Raw genomic sequence first — 17,417 nt, 5'->3', positions numbered from 1 at the left:
GAGTTCTTTCCAGCTGCATCTTTCATATTGGATATTTAGTAACTTTTTAGTTCAGTAGATACTGAACACAAATAGAAAATTAGTAAATGCTTAGTTGATCGGTTTGAACTACTATATGGAGAGATTTGGAGAGGATGTAAACTTCTACCTAAATTAACTGTATGTTTATTTGATGTGATTCTTAATTTACAGTTCAATAAACTTCACTTTGTGCTTATTTTAACCTTTTAAAAATCAAAATATTCAGATATATTTGGCTCTTAAGCTGTCAAAACCAAATGTCTACATAATTTTCAATCTGCTTCAAAAGTTGTAAGAATTCAGTGTGCAACACAGTGGTGCTTTGCTACTGTCATGAAACTCATGTCTGAGTTGTGACTTTAGATATTGTGGTGACATGCACATATGATCCAAAATGATTTGAGTATAATCCATGTTTAGAAAGTTAGAATACATGTTTATCACTGTTTCAGTTTGTGGATTTTGAAAGTAATCATTTGAAAATCAGTTCTTTTGGAAGATGAATGTATTGTTGTTTTTCCTGCAATAGTTGTTAATGCAATTTGATTCTTAAAATTATGATTTTGCAAAGCAATATTATTTCCAAGTAACTACAAGTATATACAGAGATGGTTATTGGAGGTGTATTGCATGACTGCTGGCTTAATTGTATGCGTGGGTTTCTATGGTAATGCTTATGAAACAGGAGATGTTTCTTAGGCCTGGAATGCTCAGCTGCAGAGTGTACTTACAAACACGTTATTGGTAACGAAATCCATCTGCCTGTTCAGGATAGAGAATTATGTGGTAACCAGCCCCACATTAAATTTGAAGTCATAAATCTGTTATAATATTAACATGTATTGATGGAAAACAATGTGTTTATTTACAGAAGCATTCATTGCACTTCAGAATATATTTTTGTATTCTAACACTTCAAGTTATTTTTAACACTTTTTGGTCTTGAACTCTTTAAGCCTCTATCACATACCTCAGCAGAAGTAGCTTATTAAAATACTTGATCTATCGGAAAGGGCAGAAGATTAATATGGAATTTAGTTCTAGTGCAGGAGTATTGAATAGGAGTCCATGGACTTCATCAAAAGAGGTAATAACCTACTAATAGTGTTTCCTTTATCTGTCTTCTTACAGAATGATGTTAGAGTCAAATTTGAACATCGAGGTGAAAAAAGGTAAAGAAACAGTATTCTTGTTTATAGTTTTGTTACGCTCCTGTCATACAGTTTGAAGTGTTTCAGATCTCTAAGTTTTTTTTGTTTGAGCTTAAATTTAATTTTTTATGAACACAATTTTAAGAGAATTAACTGTTTAAAATGTGGGTCTAAGGATGCATAAACACCTAAATATCATACTGTCCAATGTAGTATCCTTCATTTGGTTATTCTTCAGATAGATGTTTGTAGCTTTGAATAATTACTTAAGTCATTAAAATAGATCTCAAGTTTGAATAGACCAGAAAATACATTTTTGTCCTTCATTGTGTGTGTAATAAATGTGTGATAATTTATTGTTACTGTAATACCTAGAGGAGGAGTTTGGATTGTACTTACAGTCTGACAACTGTAACTGGAAAATTTATTAGACTCAGGTTGTTTTCATTTAATCAGTTAAAATTTATTTAAATTTTGTTTATGAGAGGTGAATGATGCACCTGTTTAAAGTATACAAACATCTGTCTCTGTATAATCTCTTCTCTGGTGGCTGCTCAAAAGCTTTTACAGAATTGGATGTATAATTCCATGCAGAACTGGTTTGTTTATATTCATTTTGCCTGCCTCTTTCTGGAAGTATCAAATTTCATTCTACTTACAGAGAAATTATGATAGAATATGATCTTTGAAAATACTTTAAAAAAAACCCAAAGTAATATCCTGGGCATGCTATTTCTCAAGAGAAATATTAAATTCTTTTTAAAAAATTATCTTCAATAAAATCTATACTAGTTCTGGGCAGCCCTTAGTATTGCTCTCTGAACACCACATTAAAAAGTGCATCAGTAATGGTTGAGTTCTCTATATAATTTAGAGGGAATATGTTTTTTTTGATGGTTTTGAGAATTATGGTCTCATCTACCTAACAATTTCTAGTGAAGTAAGAGGAAGCATGAATTTAAAAATGGAGGAATGTTTACGTGCTGCCAGTCTGCACAGATGGTGCATTTTGCAGTTCATCATATTTTACTTTCACAGTGGACTAAGTTAGCCAGTTCAATATTAATACAAGCATAAAGTAAGTGCATGGAAAGATACCTTTGCCAAGTTTTCATACTCATGAGCTTAGGCCTGTGATGAACTGTCCCAAGTGACTTCAGCCTGCTTGCCCAAGGGTACTGAGCAGCCTAGGCTCATTGCTCAGCATGAGTTACAGTATTTTGGTTTGCCTGAGCGTGTAGCTCTAGTGATTAAGGGAAGAAATCATGCAGGAAAAAAAATTATGCAATGGCTTTCTTGCTAATTTTTAAGAAGGGAAGTGAAAAAGAGAAGTGATTTCAGACTTGCTTTCAGTGGTGAATATGGCAATTTGTTCCAAGGAGCATGTAGTGTGATAGTAGAGTTGCAGGCTTGCTGCCCCAATTTTTAACTACAAGTGAGAATTGGTGTTTGTTGGATTCGGAGGGGGTTGGTTTGTTTGGTTTTTTAGGGTATTTTTTAAAAGATTTTATTTTAAAAAAATAATTTTTAAGTGGAAGTGGCCTGGTTTTTAGCCTCATTTCAGTGAGAAAAAATGTCCCCCAAACTGCTATACTACTAACTGAGCTACTGATGACAGGAGCAGGTACCCTTTGCTAACTCTTCTACTTCACAGAATTTGAGTGCTCTTTCTTTTTGAATGCGAATTGAATGTACCTTGATAGCTTAGTCCCTATTAAAACCTCTTTTTTGTTTAATGGTGTTGTATCTCAAAAATGAAATGGTTTTCTATAGTAAAAGGTTAGTTATACACAGTTTGAGCTAATTGGTTTGATGGGACATTGAGTTAAAAGAAAATCTAAGTTGTTGGCCTACAACTGCACCATTCTTACAGGAGCACACTTGAAGTACAATTAGTGATGGGCTGGGCAGTTTGAATGTGTAGTTTATTATGGTAAAGATGGTGACATTTAGTTAACTTCCTCAGGTAAGATAGTCTTTCAGATTTCCAAAATATGGGGACTGCAGGAGTAATTCCCTTCTGAATCTTATGCTTGTCAGCCTATGGTACTCCATTGTGTTAGTTTTCTAAAGTGGAAAAATGTAGATGTTTCTAAGAATTTCCATCAGAAATGGAGGTTTGCAAAGCATTAAGCAAGTAAAATAGCTACAATGGCATGTAATTCTGTATGATTATCCCTTTTAGATTTTTTACTGCCTTTCTTTTTTGGAAGTCTCAAAATAAGGAGGACAGGGAATATAGTATAGCCACTTAGTCTGTTTAGTAGTAAATTTACTTCTGAGATAGTTCTTAAGTAATGAGTTGCCAGATTTTTGTAAGTAATGGACATAAATTCTTTATAACTTAAATTGTGTTTCAGGATCCTGCAATTACCGAGGCCTGTTAAACTTGAAGATCTTGCAGCTAAAGCTAAAGTTGCTTTTGGACAGACTATGGATTTACATTACAGCAATAATGAGGTAATATTCTGTGTCCTCAAAATTCTTGCCTTGGCCATTGATCATTTTAAGGCTAAAATTTGCTCTTGTAAGAAGTGGGAGCCACTTCTGTGACCCAATTTGCTCCTGTGACAAAAACCCTAGATTTCTAATGTCTGTATGTGTGTTTTCTCAAACATGTATATCTTGTCTGAATTAGGATAGGCAGGAAGTGCATGAAATGTTTAATGAGTAGTGTTATGTCATAATGATGCTTCCATAATGACCTTGGGAAATTCTTTACCTCTTTGAGATTTGTCATTTTTTTAAATTTGAAATAGTTTTTATCCTTTCTTGTAGGTAATTTTCTTTTAAGGATTAATCTTGTTAGGTAATTGCTACAATGCTGTATTTAGAAAATGTGTAGATTCTAGAACCAGGCTTAACTGTTGCTCCTCTAAAGTGTTTGGTTGCCAAAGATTTCTTGGTAAGAGGGCCAGCACTGTCAAGCCACTTATGCCTGATCAATATTACTTCTGACTTCCTTTAGAAGTAGGGATAGAATTATTAATAGCAAATGTATTTACAGATGCAGGATTCATTCTTAGAGATTACATCTGGCTTTTACCTTGAGTCAGCAAAGTGCATGAAGGTTTATTCATGTGCTTGGTTAAGCACAATGTAACTGCTGCATCTACCCTGGATTTTTGCAGAAGAATATGCCAGTGATGGCTGTTTGTTGGTTACTCATTACATTGTCAGACACTTCTGTGAAACTGATCCTCAAAATTAAGAATTTCAACAGAAAGCTTTTAGATGTTAGGAAGGTCAGGTGAAATGACCCTTCATAATGCATTAGCCTCAGCTCTTTCCACTGGTAGATTTTTAGGCATTTGAAAGGTTTTCTGCTTCTTACCTTCTGCACTAGTTGGCAAATCATCCATCACCCTTCAGAAATGCAATGGTAATAATGTGTCACTAGTATTAAAAGTTCAGTGTAACAAATAAGCATACTCTTCATTTTATCAAGATCTTCCTCCTCAATGCTACCTCTTTTTTTATAAAAACACTGTATTTAAGCATCATTGACTGAGGCTGTTTACAAGTAGAATAAATTTTAAAATATGTATTTCTGTTCTTCCTTTATTACAAGCAGAAGCTGTAATTTACACTCCTGAAACAGGTGCCCCATTTTCATTGTTATGGAATTCAGATTTCAACTGCCCGTTAGTGGCATAATTTTCAGTTCTAAAGATACACACGTATGCCAAGTTAATTCTAGTTAATTAGATCCAAGTAAGATTCTAGTGAGGACTTGAGTTGTTACACGTGGATCACATCTTCCTTAACAAATACTGGTTTTCAGTGGAGAAATTCTGTTAACTTTTGTGATTAACTTGAAACAAGTGTATTTGTAACATTTGATATACAAAAATCTGCTTTATACTCTATAAAATTGGACTTTTGTTTGTCTTACAGATTTGTGTTAATTTAGGCATTGACCCAATTGTACCCATTTTGACAAAACTTTTGGATATTTAAGTTCTATATATACACAATGGTTGCTTCTTGTGAAGACTTGTTCTGCTTAGTAGAGAAATCTAAAGGAAGAGTTAAGGTTGAACTTCAGACTTTTTGATACCTAAGGCATCATTTAATAAGGTTTATTTTCAAGCTGTTTGCTATGAAAGGAAAGATTGTTCTTGTTTCTCTGCACTTGAATTCCTCATTTCTTTCTTCTGTCCTGTTTAAGACTTTTAAGACTCTGCCCCTTTTTTTGTAGCTTGTAATTCCATTAACCACACAGGATGACCTGGACAAAGCTGTTGAACTACTTGATCGCAGTGTACATATGAAGAGTCTCAAGATACTGCTTGTAATACATGGAAATACACAGGTATGAGCAGACATGCTGAATGCCTTTTTCCTCAGTTTTCAAAATGAAATATAATTTGTATCTTTTCTTAAAGATAGCATTTTCCCTTTTGAATATAATACTGATTGCTTCTACATTTCACTTTAAGCATCCATTAGCATTTTGTAGTGATTCATTTTTAAGTCTTTCCTAGATCCTGTTCCTGTCTTTTTGTTTGCCTACCCTACAGTGGTAGAAAAGTGAACCTTAGTAGAATGATACAAAAAAAGAATGCAGAATTTATGTAATGGTAGTTATTTGAAACTGATCTTTAAGTCATATGTAGGAAGGTCAATATTTGTTGTAGCAAAGACTAGTGGTCTACAGAAATGCTGAGATATTTTGGTATTATCTAACAAATCATGCCATTGATATTCATAGAATTTGTGCATATTGAAAATTAATTTTAAAGACTACAAATGAGCTGCTAAAATAGATGAATTGTGATGTAAATTGCCAAGCTACTTTTCGACTGCTTAAAAAACAGAATGTACTGCACAAAGCCTATAAAGCTGACAAAGTATTTTCATTGTCAGGAATGTAAAGTAGTAACTGCATGTTGTAATACTTACGAATTTTCAGTCACCAAGTGTAAATAACGTGGAACCCGTGCCCTCACTGGAAGATTTAGATAATACAGTGTTTGCTGTGACAGAGAGAAAAAGGCGACTGTCAGTAATAGGTAAGCCACACATTTCAATAGCTTTAATTGTAGAAGTGTCTTTTGTCATTTTCTCTTCATAACAATTTTGCTGTCAGCACAGACTGTCTCTTCTACTCATCAATGACTGCTATAGAATTTGCATTTGGGGGAGTGGATTTTGAATGTTAAGACAAAAGTTTTAATGTTTTAAATATATATAATACAGAAAATTATCAAAACCCCCCCACAAATAAATAGTTGTATGTAGAGTTATTTTGAGGTAACCTAAAAAATTGATGTTAGTACTCCCCTTTATTTTCCAATACAGGAATGAGCTACTGAAAAATCTGCTTATATGACAATGTGTTTCCTTGCTCAGTTTAGGACCCCCATATTTTTTTGCTGTGTGATCATTTGCTTAACATACTGATTTTGGGATTTTTGTAACCTTAATCATGTTTTAAAGTTGGGTGATGTTAACTTCCAAATTTAATTATGAAGCTAGAGAGCTTAATGAATAATTTTCCAGACAATTTAATAAATTATTATGCATTTATTATGAATATATGTATTTGTGTTCTTACAGACTTAATATTCAACAAAGAAAAACTGAAATTCTCAAGGGATGAAAAAGATTAGTTGACATAGGTAGATCAAATTTTGATCTTGTTCAATAGAAGGAATTTACTCAGCTAGATGTGTGAACAAATAATATTTCTATTCCTGTATAATGAAAATTCTCTTTAATGTCATTGAGGCAACTCTGCCCCAGATTTTTCCTAATTTCTGGATTGTAGATTTTAAATGCTATACTTAAGTCTTGTATTGCACAGGCATTTAGGGGATTCCCAAAGCAAGAAGTGATCCAGGCAGGCTCAGTGCCTGTGAAGCACTTGAAGAAAGCCTTGAATTCTGGGTTAGTGGAGAAACTCTGACCTGCCCTTTTTTTTCCTAAGGTTCTAATACTCGTGATAGGAGTTCACCTCCCCCTGGGTACATTCCAGATGAGCTGCATCAGGTGGCTCGAAATGGATCCTTCACCAGTATCAACAGTGAGGGTGAATTCATTCCAGAAAGTATGGATCAGGTACGTCTGTGATTATTGAAATTAAAGTTTTTGTTAAGTTTATTTATTAAATACTGCTGTTCAAGAAGGATATGGAATTATTAGAAAGAACAACAAAAAAAATTATGATAACTCTATAAAACTTGATTGGTTTCAACCTTGATAAAGGTTGAAATAATTGTGCTGCTCAATCTTGCAGAATCTGGTTATTTTTTTTTTACTCTCTCTTCAAGTTTTAAAATATGTGTTACAAGGAGAAAGATAATATTCTTAATTGCCATGATAGTTGAGTGAGATAGTGATAGATACAAATAACAGCAGAGATGCCATGGGAAAGCATTAGAAAACACAAGCCCCTTTATTTTACTGAGAGTGATATATAAGCAGGACAAGCTTTACAACTTTTCCAGGTAATTAAAAGGAGATTTTAAGAAAGAGTTTGGATCTGTCAGAATTATTTGGACTCAGTTGATACTTGAGAGTTGGATTCAATGATCCTTGTGGGTTCTTTCCAACTCAGAATATTCTGTGATTCTGGGTGGTAGGTACTGTGTTGAAGTAGAGGCAAGGGGATGACAGTAGGCTTGGTATAAATAAGCTCTGAAAGACTTCTCAAATTCACTTTTTTGGTGGGTAAAGGTCATAAATGTGATGTTATTTTGTGATGTGAAATGTATGTATGTTATTTCTTCTTACTCACCTGCATTAATGTAGGATGTCAGCACACTTAGCAAGATAAAAATCCTGCTCTCTGAATATAAAAATTGCCCTTCAAAACAGCAGGAAAAGGAGCAGAAATGTAACTACTTGCAGAATTGGCAATGGAGAAAGAGATGTTTCAAGGAGGAAAGAAAAATAATGCTGCATACACAAATCAGTTCAATGTTGTTGACATTGGCAGTGTATGTACAAATGGCAAGAGGCAACAGTTTTTATGAGCTGACTAAATGAGAGACAGATGATAAAATAAAGGCAAGGGGATAGTGCAATTTGTTGCACAATTTTAATGACTGAGCTGAGAATAGGGACTGAATATCCTACTTTGCAGAGCAGGGCTATTCATTATCATAGCCATGTGGTCAGATCCAGGCCAGGTCTGGATTCATTCCAGTGAAATAGTTACTTTTGGGCAAAGTAATTTCTGGTCTCTGACTGGTCAGACAGACAGATGATCCCTGAAGCATGGGATCTCCATTCACTCTTAAGTATTCCAGAAATATATAACCTGTCATGTATGCATTGCTGTGTGAGCTGTCAGCAGGTTTAAATTAATGAATTTTACTTTCTTAAGAAGCCATGTTTGTTCAGTCTAAGCAACCTCAAGGGCCAGTTTGGGGTGGTGGGCTCATAAATTCTGTTTGCTCCTCACCTTGCCACATCACCTTGGCAAATGTTGGCCATGCTGCCTTTATCTGTCACAGCCTGCACAACAAAGACAAGAAGGGAATTTGGGAGTGCAGGGTTTTGCTCTGCTCTGCTGTTGATCTGCCTGACCACAGCTATTGGCACTCTGACTGCAGACCCCACACTTTCTGTAAGAGATGAGGGGTTGGATAAAACCCATGGGGTGCCAGCTGGTCCATAGAGCACTGGCTTAGAAAGGTAATCAATATTGTTCAGCACGAGACAAGAGGAATAAAAATGCTGAACCTGTGGTAGATGTTGTCCTCCCCAATACAGAGTTCATTTAAGTGTTTGAGTTTGTGGAGTGCAAACTCACTTTCAGGACACTGTTTCTTTAGTAAGTCTTTGATGGATGTATGGCCAAGTAGGGGCTCAGGACCTTTAAGATACAACATAGACCATAAAAATTGGAGGGGTAAGTTCTCCTCTCCTCCTCAAGGAGCTCATTTTAAGGTAACATATGAGCTTTCCACTCTATTTTTTACCAGTTTATATCTGATTTGGATTTGTTTATTATTAGCTGTTTCATAGCAAATCCCTTAACTATTTAGAAAAAAAAAATGAAAAAAAAAAAAAACCTTGAAGTTGTTGATGTTCCTCTGTTTATTATTTATTAGATGCTGGATCCATTGTCTTTGAGCAGTCCTGAAAACTCTGGCTCGGGAAGCTGTCCCTCGCTTGACAGCCCATTAGATGGGTAAAAATTATTTACATTCATTATTTAATTATTTATCTTTATTAGATTGCATAATGTCTCAGTTGTAAAATGCAACTCCTCTCAAGTGGCAGTACTTCTTCCAGAAATTCCTTTGTAAGTTATAGAATGTTTATAAAAGCTTATTGAAACTTAATTGCTTACTAATACATGGAAAATACTCTAGCGCTTTTTTTTTTCCAGTAATTTGTATTTAAACCACAAGAATTTAGATTTAAGGTCCTAGAAAAATGTACTGAAGGTTTTTACTATATGTTGCTAGGTCTTTCACATGGGTGTTGTATATACCCTGGCAGTGAGCCACTCCATTAAATTTAGAGTTCTTAGGCACTGCCATATGAAGTAGGCTTTCCTTTGCCAGAGTATGGGGTACCAAATTCAAGAAGGAGGGTAGAATAATTTAGTGGCTTCAACAGGCAATCCCTTTCTTTATTTTGCAATTACCTCCCCTTGTTCCTGTTGCAAACTTTCAACTGATTTTTTTTTGTTCAAGCCCGCCAGTCAGCAAGAGAGACAGTATGTGCTGTGGGGGGTCTTTTGGTTTGACCTCTGAGGAGGCCCCTGTGTTTTGAGGGGGTCACTGTCCGCCAGCCAAGTCAAGTAGAACATACTCCTGTTTGGTTTATGATGGTCAGGCAAATAACCTTGGGTTTAATGTGCAGATTCCTCTTTGTTTATTTCAAACTGTGAAACTAATAAAACTGCTAATAAAATATTTAACTGGTAGAAAGGTGAAGAGTTGGAGGTCACTGCCTGTGGCAATTAATCAGAGCTGTACTATTCGGTAGTACTATTTCATTTGAGAAGATGTGGTTTGAGGATACAAATAGATTTGGTCTAACAAATACAGTTTTGAGTTTAATAAGTCTGCATTTCACAAGCAAGAAGACAATAAACATGAAAAGTACTTTGTGGTTTTAGTGTAGTAAGTTATACGTACACAGTATTTAATGTAGCTCCATTGAAAATAAATTTTATCTATTTGCCAAATTTAGGGTTTTTGTGGGGTAGGAGTGAGTGGAAGAAGGGGAAACAAAGCAAACTTAATGCAATTCATATTTCTTCTTCAAAACTTTTTTTTGGTTGTTTTTATTTACTTAATTTGTCACTTCTACTTAGTTTGTTTTCCTTTTTTTTTTTTTTTTTTTTCCATTTAAATATTTCCTACAAAGATGTAGGTTTTCTGTCTCCATTTAGCTTCTGTTACCCATTAGAGAAATTCTTACCAGAAAAAGGAGGACACTGTTTTGGTATGTTTATGGAAATAAACTGTTATCGATTGCTCTGACTGGCAATCCCATCCATTCCTTTTGGTGGCTGGGAGTTACATACCAACTGTAGGTAAGAAACAATGTGATCATGTAAGAACCAAAAAATTCTTCATCATTCTGTAACTCAATAAAATCACTCTCTTAATCCTATGACTTTCATGGAGAGAAGAGGAAATGTTTTTCCTCATTAAAAGGTTCTCCATTTCTTTGGTTAAATTTCCTCAAGAGTTTTTGTAGTCTGTATAACTGATTTTGCCAGTCTATAAACCTTTGTGTTCAGCCATAAAGGTGTTAAGCATAACAATGTTCCTTTGTGGCTGTACTTGTGATAATTTGTGTTTTTACTAATATCATTGCTCATTAACAGAGTCTGTTGCTTTCTTACCTACATTCAGCTCAATAAGCAAGCTTTTCCATTGTTGCTGATCCTTAATTGTTACAGTTACCTACTAGAATTGAGTTTCAGAATTGAGTTCCATGTTTGTAAACTGGTGCAGCAATCTGTATAGCAGTGGCTTTTCATCAATAAGATGACAGTAAGCTTAAGTCTGGATTAACAGCAGTTTTTAGATTCTGTGTATTTTTACTCTTCCAGGGACAACTATCCCAAGTCTCGGATGCCAAGAGCACAGAGCTATCCAGATAATCATCAAGAATTCTCAGGTAGGCAAAAATCTCTGAAGACACACTAGCTTTCCAGAACTGCTCCTCTTGCAAATAATAGGGCTTAGAAGGCATGTTCACATTGGAGAAATAAGTGAAATAAGTATCACTTTGAAGTGCTCATGACTTCTGTATTTGAAAGCACTGCAGAGCAAAAGGATGGAGAGCTGTGCCTCTAAGTTAATCATCACCACTAATGTTTCTTCATACAATACTCTGGCTCGAATCTAAGTTGTTGTGCAGGGCTCAGGATGCAAAGTGCAGTGGGTAACCTTGAAAGTGTTCTGAAGTGTCTTCTCACAGTCATGGCTCACTACAAAACTTTGCTGTTGAATGATAATTAGTTTCCAATAAATCAAAAGGGCCTTGTGTTTCTTCAGTCTGTTACATATTTTGAAGCTTCTTTTTATTTTGATTTTGAAGCTTTATCCAGGTAAGTCTGTGATGGTGAGTTTTTTCTTTTTAGAATTCTAGAGTGCTCAATAGATTGCACCACTTTTAAATAAAATTAAACTAAAACTGTATGTAAGTAGCATTTAGGTGGCAGAGACAAGTACCAAAAGAGTTGGAAATGTCAGAAATTACTTTGCCTTTTGTATAATCCTAATCTAGTTTATGTGTGTTCATAAAAGTTACTTTTCTAGTAAGATCATCTTGCAGTATTTTTTATTGGGATTTGTTGGGTTTTTTTCCCATTCCGTGTTCTGGTATGTTAACAGTGGGATTGGCAGCAATCATTAATTCCATATTCAATATTTATTTTCATGATTTGAAAAGTAACAGAAGCATAAAAAAATGTCCATCTGACCTAGTCTTTCCTTCTGCCACCACCAGTACTGGGCTTATACAGAGGGGTGTGCAATGTTCCTGTCTCAAAATATATTCCTAGTCCTGTATTGCTCAAGGGTTCTGTAAGTGCAAGATGTTCTTTGTGATTTGATAGAATTTTTTCCTTCCACAAATTTTTCTTGTCCCTATTTCAACTTGTATAAACTCTCAGCATGAGCTGTAGGTTGCAACAGAAGGTTGTGCAATTTACTGTGTTTTATGAAGAAGTATGTGCTTTGTAACTTTTTTAAGGCTTTTTTTTTTTTTCTGTTCCTGTTTTTCCAGTGGATTTTTTTGTTTGGTTTGGTTTTTTTATGGACCTCTTTGCTCCCTTTGAGCTGTTGCTTTTTTTGTATATAGAGGCCTACATTCCTTAAGGAGGAGCAATTGGGATCTTTGATCATCTCTGTGCTTCTGAATAATTTCCAGTTTTTCTGAATTCTTTGAAATTGAGTACACCAAAACTTTGTTCAGTGTATCTTACAGCATTTAATTTTCTTCTCAGCTAATGCAGAGTTCAGCTGCTGCTTTTTTAGAAGTCTCTATCACAAACCTTTACAGAAGCCTACACTGAATTTAACCTACAACTTTATTGTCCAGTCACGTTGCCTCTTAAGGGCTTTCTCTAATGATTCTCTTGGTTTTATTTCTCAAAAGTGATTTTTGTCACCTCCCTGTTCCCTGTTCTGTACAGAGAATTCATGGATAATTAAACTGCATGAGTTTTAGCCCAGATTCCTGTGGACTGTTGACTGTTTCCTCCCTTATGTACTTATCTTCTAACCAATTACATATGCATGAGGGATTTGATCCCTTATCTTACACTTTTCTCTCATAACTTTTAAAAGAGGATCTTTTGAATGTGTTTTAGTAATTCAAGCTGTGTTGACTCATTCACCTGTTTTTCATATTTATACAACTTTAAATTATATTCTTTGGAATAGTTTCTCCTCTATAAAGTATTTTTAAAACTGGATTAATCAGGCATTCGGCCATTCTCCAACATTCTTTTAAGCAAGAGGTTACAAACCACTCAAGCTGTTGAATTCTTGATTCTTTGGGACTTTTGACTGAAGTCCTTTTAGTTCTTGTGAGTTGTGTGATTTTGTTCTATAAATCTTTTTCCTCTGTTGCTTCAACCCTTCATATACGTTTGTCCATTGTAAGTTTATATTACCAAAGTGTTTAGTTCAGCATGCTTTTGTCATATTTTAAATTTTGAAATGAATCATTTTATTTTCTAGTAGAGTATGATATCCCAATATTTGAGAAATTTGGAAAGGGGGGGACTTATCCCAGAAGATATCATATTTCATTTCATCAACAAGACTACAATGATGGTAAGAACTGCAACAGTTTTATTAATCTATTTTTCTCATCAGGAAACATGAATAAAGTTGTAAGACCTTAATGAAATTAAGTGAAAACATTGACAAAATTGAAAGCTTAAATTCTTTCCCCAAACTCACTTGCTAAGCTTCTAATGATTGATAAAACCTCTAAGCAGTTTTATCTCTGGTAAAGTTACAGATTACTGAATTCCTGACTCATATGTACAACTGTGGAAATATTTGCTATCTTTGGCCACACACAAGCCATACAGTATAAGTTTCTGACCTTTGTAACCCTTTTCTAGCTGAAGTAGGTATGTCTGTTTGTAATGTCTTGCTTTACTTTAAGACAGTTTCTTGGATTAAAAGAGTAAATAAAATTTAAGAGAAGTGATGTAAACTGAGAATTAGTTGGTGAAATAAATTTTTGGAATGCAAGGCAGCACCTGCTAATGTGTCCACAAAACTGGTTTGGACAGTAATTGATATCAATTTAAAATGTGTTAAATTTCTAAAGGAAGTAGAGAGGAGCAGCTGAATAATTTTCATACTTCAGGGTGTGTCAAACACTAGTTAAGAAGAGTTACAAAGAAATGTGTCCCAAGACGAGATGGCTTTACTTGCAGTGTGGAATGTAAAGAGCAATAAATGGAATTATGTTACAGGACTCACAGAAATATCAACCTGAGGCGCTGCAAAGTCTAGTCCCTTGCTCTAAGGCAAGATTTAAAGAGGCAGTGATTTGTTGCACTGAATTTCAAGTAAACTCTAAATTGACTTCAACAGAAGACATACTCAATTCCTTTATGCTACCAGCTTCTAGGATAGCTTATCTTATAACTTAACTTTCTCTCTCCCAAGACATTTTTCCTCCAAATGAAAATATTAACAAGTTACTCTGTTTTAACACAGTGAAGAATTGGTCATTGCCCTTATATAGCATCACACACATACCTGGTTTCTTGCCTTAGTTTTCTTCTTCTGCCCCAGCTGAGGCTTTTCTCATGGCCGTTTTATGTATAACACAGGATATAAGCAGAACTTGGTATGTAGCAATACATTAATATATTGCAAAATGACCCTACCTTCTGGTCACCATTCTGACTTTCTCTTCAGTCTTTGGTTACATTTTCCTATATAATTTTTTTCATTTTTTATTTTTATCTTTAAATGGACTTTCAGCTACACTTAAGATGATGTCATCTGCAATATTTCAGTGTGTTAAGTTCCATCATATTCCATCATATGTACATTATAAATTAAAATAGTGCATGGAAGTTGACTGAACATAAATTGCTGGGGATGTCCACTTCCCCTTTGATGAGAAATTACTGGTAACTGCTCTGAATCTTTCTTGAGTATAATCTACATAGTAAGATGGTCTGCAACACTTTATGAGTTGGCTTGTGAGAATGTCCCATTGAAAAGGGAAAATTGGATTAGCTACATGAGACAAACCAATTATGAGTGGTTTATTACATTTTTATTTTTTCAATGTCAATAAAACTGCTTACTAGCTTGTTTGCATCTCTTTCTTGGAATTTAAATTGTCCAGGCTAGTATATAAGTCTGAGTCTACTATTTCAAAAGTATTTTATCTGCTTTCTTTAGTTGTCTGGGAACTTCTCCTCCAGTATAGTACCTAATGAATCAGAGACTCCTTCAGTTATTGTTGAGTTCTGTAGGATGAAAATTAATCAAGAGATGCTATCCTAAAAATAGTTGTGTTATCTAGATAGATTAACATAAAGAGTATTAGTCCTATCTGGTTGTAATTAACGTGTGGAAGATCAGTGCTCTGTTTTTTCTATTCTGATTCTCCAAATTTTGTATTACTTATGTTTTGATTTTTAAAGTACTTTTGTGGCCTTCCTGTTGATTCCATGTGTCAGTCTTTCTCTGAATTAAATTCTTTCTAGTTTACAGAAGGAAGAGGCTGGCTTGGGCACTACAAGATTGTAAACATGTGTTTTGTTCTCCTAAATATCAGAAATACGGTATTTGCACATTTAATAGAGCAATAAAAGCAGAGGCACGGCATTATTTTTCTCCTCTTACAGGTCTCCATGTTTTTCAAGCCTACATTTCAGAAAAAATCCAGAATCTGGTCCCAGTTTTTATTTTTTAAACAATAGATTTTGATTCTCTCTAGTCCTTATATACATCTTTGATGAATGTTTGTTTACTTCTAGGTGGAAAGTTAAACCAGTAAACTTCATGATGATTGTATCCTATCCTCTGCTGTGGCAGATCTGAATGAGAGGATACAGAACTCATAGAGTATTTGCATGCACATGTTGTATTGCAGCATCTTTTTGTACTGTAACTTTTGTGTTCTGTGTATATCATTGAAGGTCGTAAAACTTTTCCAAGAGCCAGAAGGACTCAGGGCAACAACTTCCGATCTCCGGTTAGCTTCAGTCCCACTGATCACTCGCTGAGCACCAGCAGTGGGAGCAGCGTCTTTACGCCGGAATACGAAGATAACCGAATGAGGAGGAGGGGCAGTGACATAGACAATCCTACCTTGTCAGTCATGGACATCAGCCCACCCAGCCGCTGTAAGTTCTGGCATTTTGTGAACCCCACTGTGAAACTCTTACTTTTCAAGTATATCATGTCAAAACCTAGCATGCCATCCAAACATGTGGCATTAAATAACATGTTTTTATCTCTAATAGGCAAAGGTCAGGACTATGCTCATCAGTATTTACATTGCTTACATTGCCAAGCTTCACGTAGACTTTCAATTGGAATTTACATCTGTGGTAACAAAACGCTGTAAAAGTGATTTCTTAGACTCTTTAGGACCTGAGATGGATTTTGTAGGTTGCATTTACTATTTACTTTTGCAGATGTTGGTCATGTTTTCAGTTAAACTGTACATTTTTAGTGGTACTGCTTCATACTTGTGTTACAGTTTCAGGAGCAAATATACTTTGTGTTGACTTCAGTAGATCATACCTTGTAATTATGCCTCTATTTTTTTTAAAAAGAAAGTTGTTTGCTTAACATTATTTTTCTATTTTTCAGATTAACTATTGCTAGTTGTTTTAAGTATATCTAGTTCTACCACAAGTTATTTCATTAATAAATTTAAGTAGCTAATGTTTTCCATCTTACAGGGAGTTTTATTGATCTCTGTAATTTATATGGTGAGATTTAGGACGCACAGTCTCTATTGTTGAAAAAGTAGAATTTTAAAAAATTATTTTCTGTGTATTCCAGTTTTTCTCGATCAGCTGAATAACAAGCTCATTTGAAAACCAAAACATACTTATATTTTCAGCACCACGAGCTCCAACTAACTGGAGACTTGGTAAACTACTGGGTCAAGGTGCATTTGGCAGAGTATATCTGTGTTACGATGCTGACACTGGAAGAGAGCTGGCTGTTAAACAAGTTCAGTTTGATCCCGATAGTCCAGAAACCAGCAAGGTAAGAGATACCAAAGAGAGACCTTGGAAAAGGCTTCTGCTGGTGTGTTCTAGACCAGATTCACGTTCCTTTCCTTGAACAGGATGAACATGTTTTAAACCATGTGGTGTTAGGAAACCATGTCCTTGTTAGGAATTCCATTTTGTTTGTACCATAGATAATTAGTCTGCTTACCTGATTTTAATATTACATCACATTTTTTAATTTTCAGACAGATCCTTATGCTGTGAAGATGCATAATTTGATTTGGTGCTGTCTCAGTCTCTAAAATCAAACAATCTATTACAAAGTGTGTGCTCTGAAATAGATAATTAGTTATGCTAACAGAAATTGGAAGAAATTACATTTTTAGGCAGAAATAGCTGTATTAATATAAGTGTTCCTGAAAATAAATTGTCGTAAAGAAATTTGTTTTGGCTATTAAGACAGTTTGAGATTCTTAAGTATTTTTTCATCTTTTTTTGGAGGTATTTCTATGTGTGTGTGGGGGGCAGGGGGTTTGTTTCTTTTAGACGTTGTGCATCAAGACTAGCTGCTGTTATACACTGTGTTT

General features: G+C 34.8%; 1 protein-coding gene across 2 annotated transcripts in view; it reads left to right on the top strand.

The window, feature by feature from the left end:
• Positions 1–17,417, top strand: part of MAP3K2 (mitogen-activated protein kinase kinase kinase 2) — a 49,068-nt gene that overhangs the window by 19,214 nt on the left and 12,437 nt on the right. The window contains exons 4-13 of one of the 2 annotated variants that reach the window (XM_021526172.2): positions 1,153–1,193; positions 3,533–3,632; positions 5,374–5,487; positions 6,088–6,187; positions 7,105–7,235; positions 9,236–9,315; positions 11,200–11,267; positions 13,343–13,435; positions 15,781–15,987; positions 16,716–16,864. In XM_021526172.2, coding sequence (XP_021381847.1) covers positions 1,153–1,193; positions 3,533–3,632; positions 5,374–5,487; positions 6,088–6,187; positions 7,105–7,235; positions 9,236–9,315; positions 11,200–11,267; positions 13,343–13,435; positions 15,781–15,987; positions 16,716–16,864 — 1,083 coding nt within the window. Of the gene's footprint in view, positions 1–1,152; positions 1,194–3,532; positions 3,633–5,373; positions 5,488–6,087; positions 6,188–7,104; positions 7,236–9,235; positions 9,316–11,199; positions 11,268–13,339; positions 13,436–15,780; positions 15,988–16,715; positions 16,865–17,417 lie in introns of both variants that reach the window. The other variant, XM_021526171.2, reaches the window with a different exon arrangement.

This window comes from Lonchura striata, chromosome 8, assembly GCF_046129695.1.
Source record: "Lonchura striata isolate bLonStr1 chromosome 8, bLonStr1.mat, whole genome shotgun sequence".
Classification (NCBI taxonomy): domain Eukaryota; kingdom Metazoa; phylum Chordata; class Aves; order Passeriformes; family Estrildidae; genus Lonchura; species Lonchura striata.
Note: the sequence above shows the minus strand (reverse complement) of the source record. Positions and strands in the feature narration are given on the sequence as shown.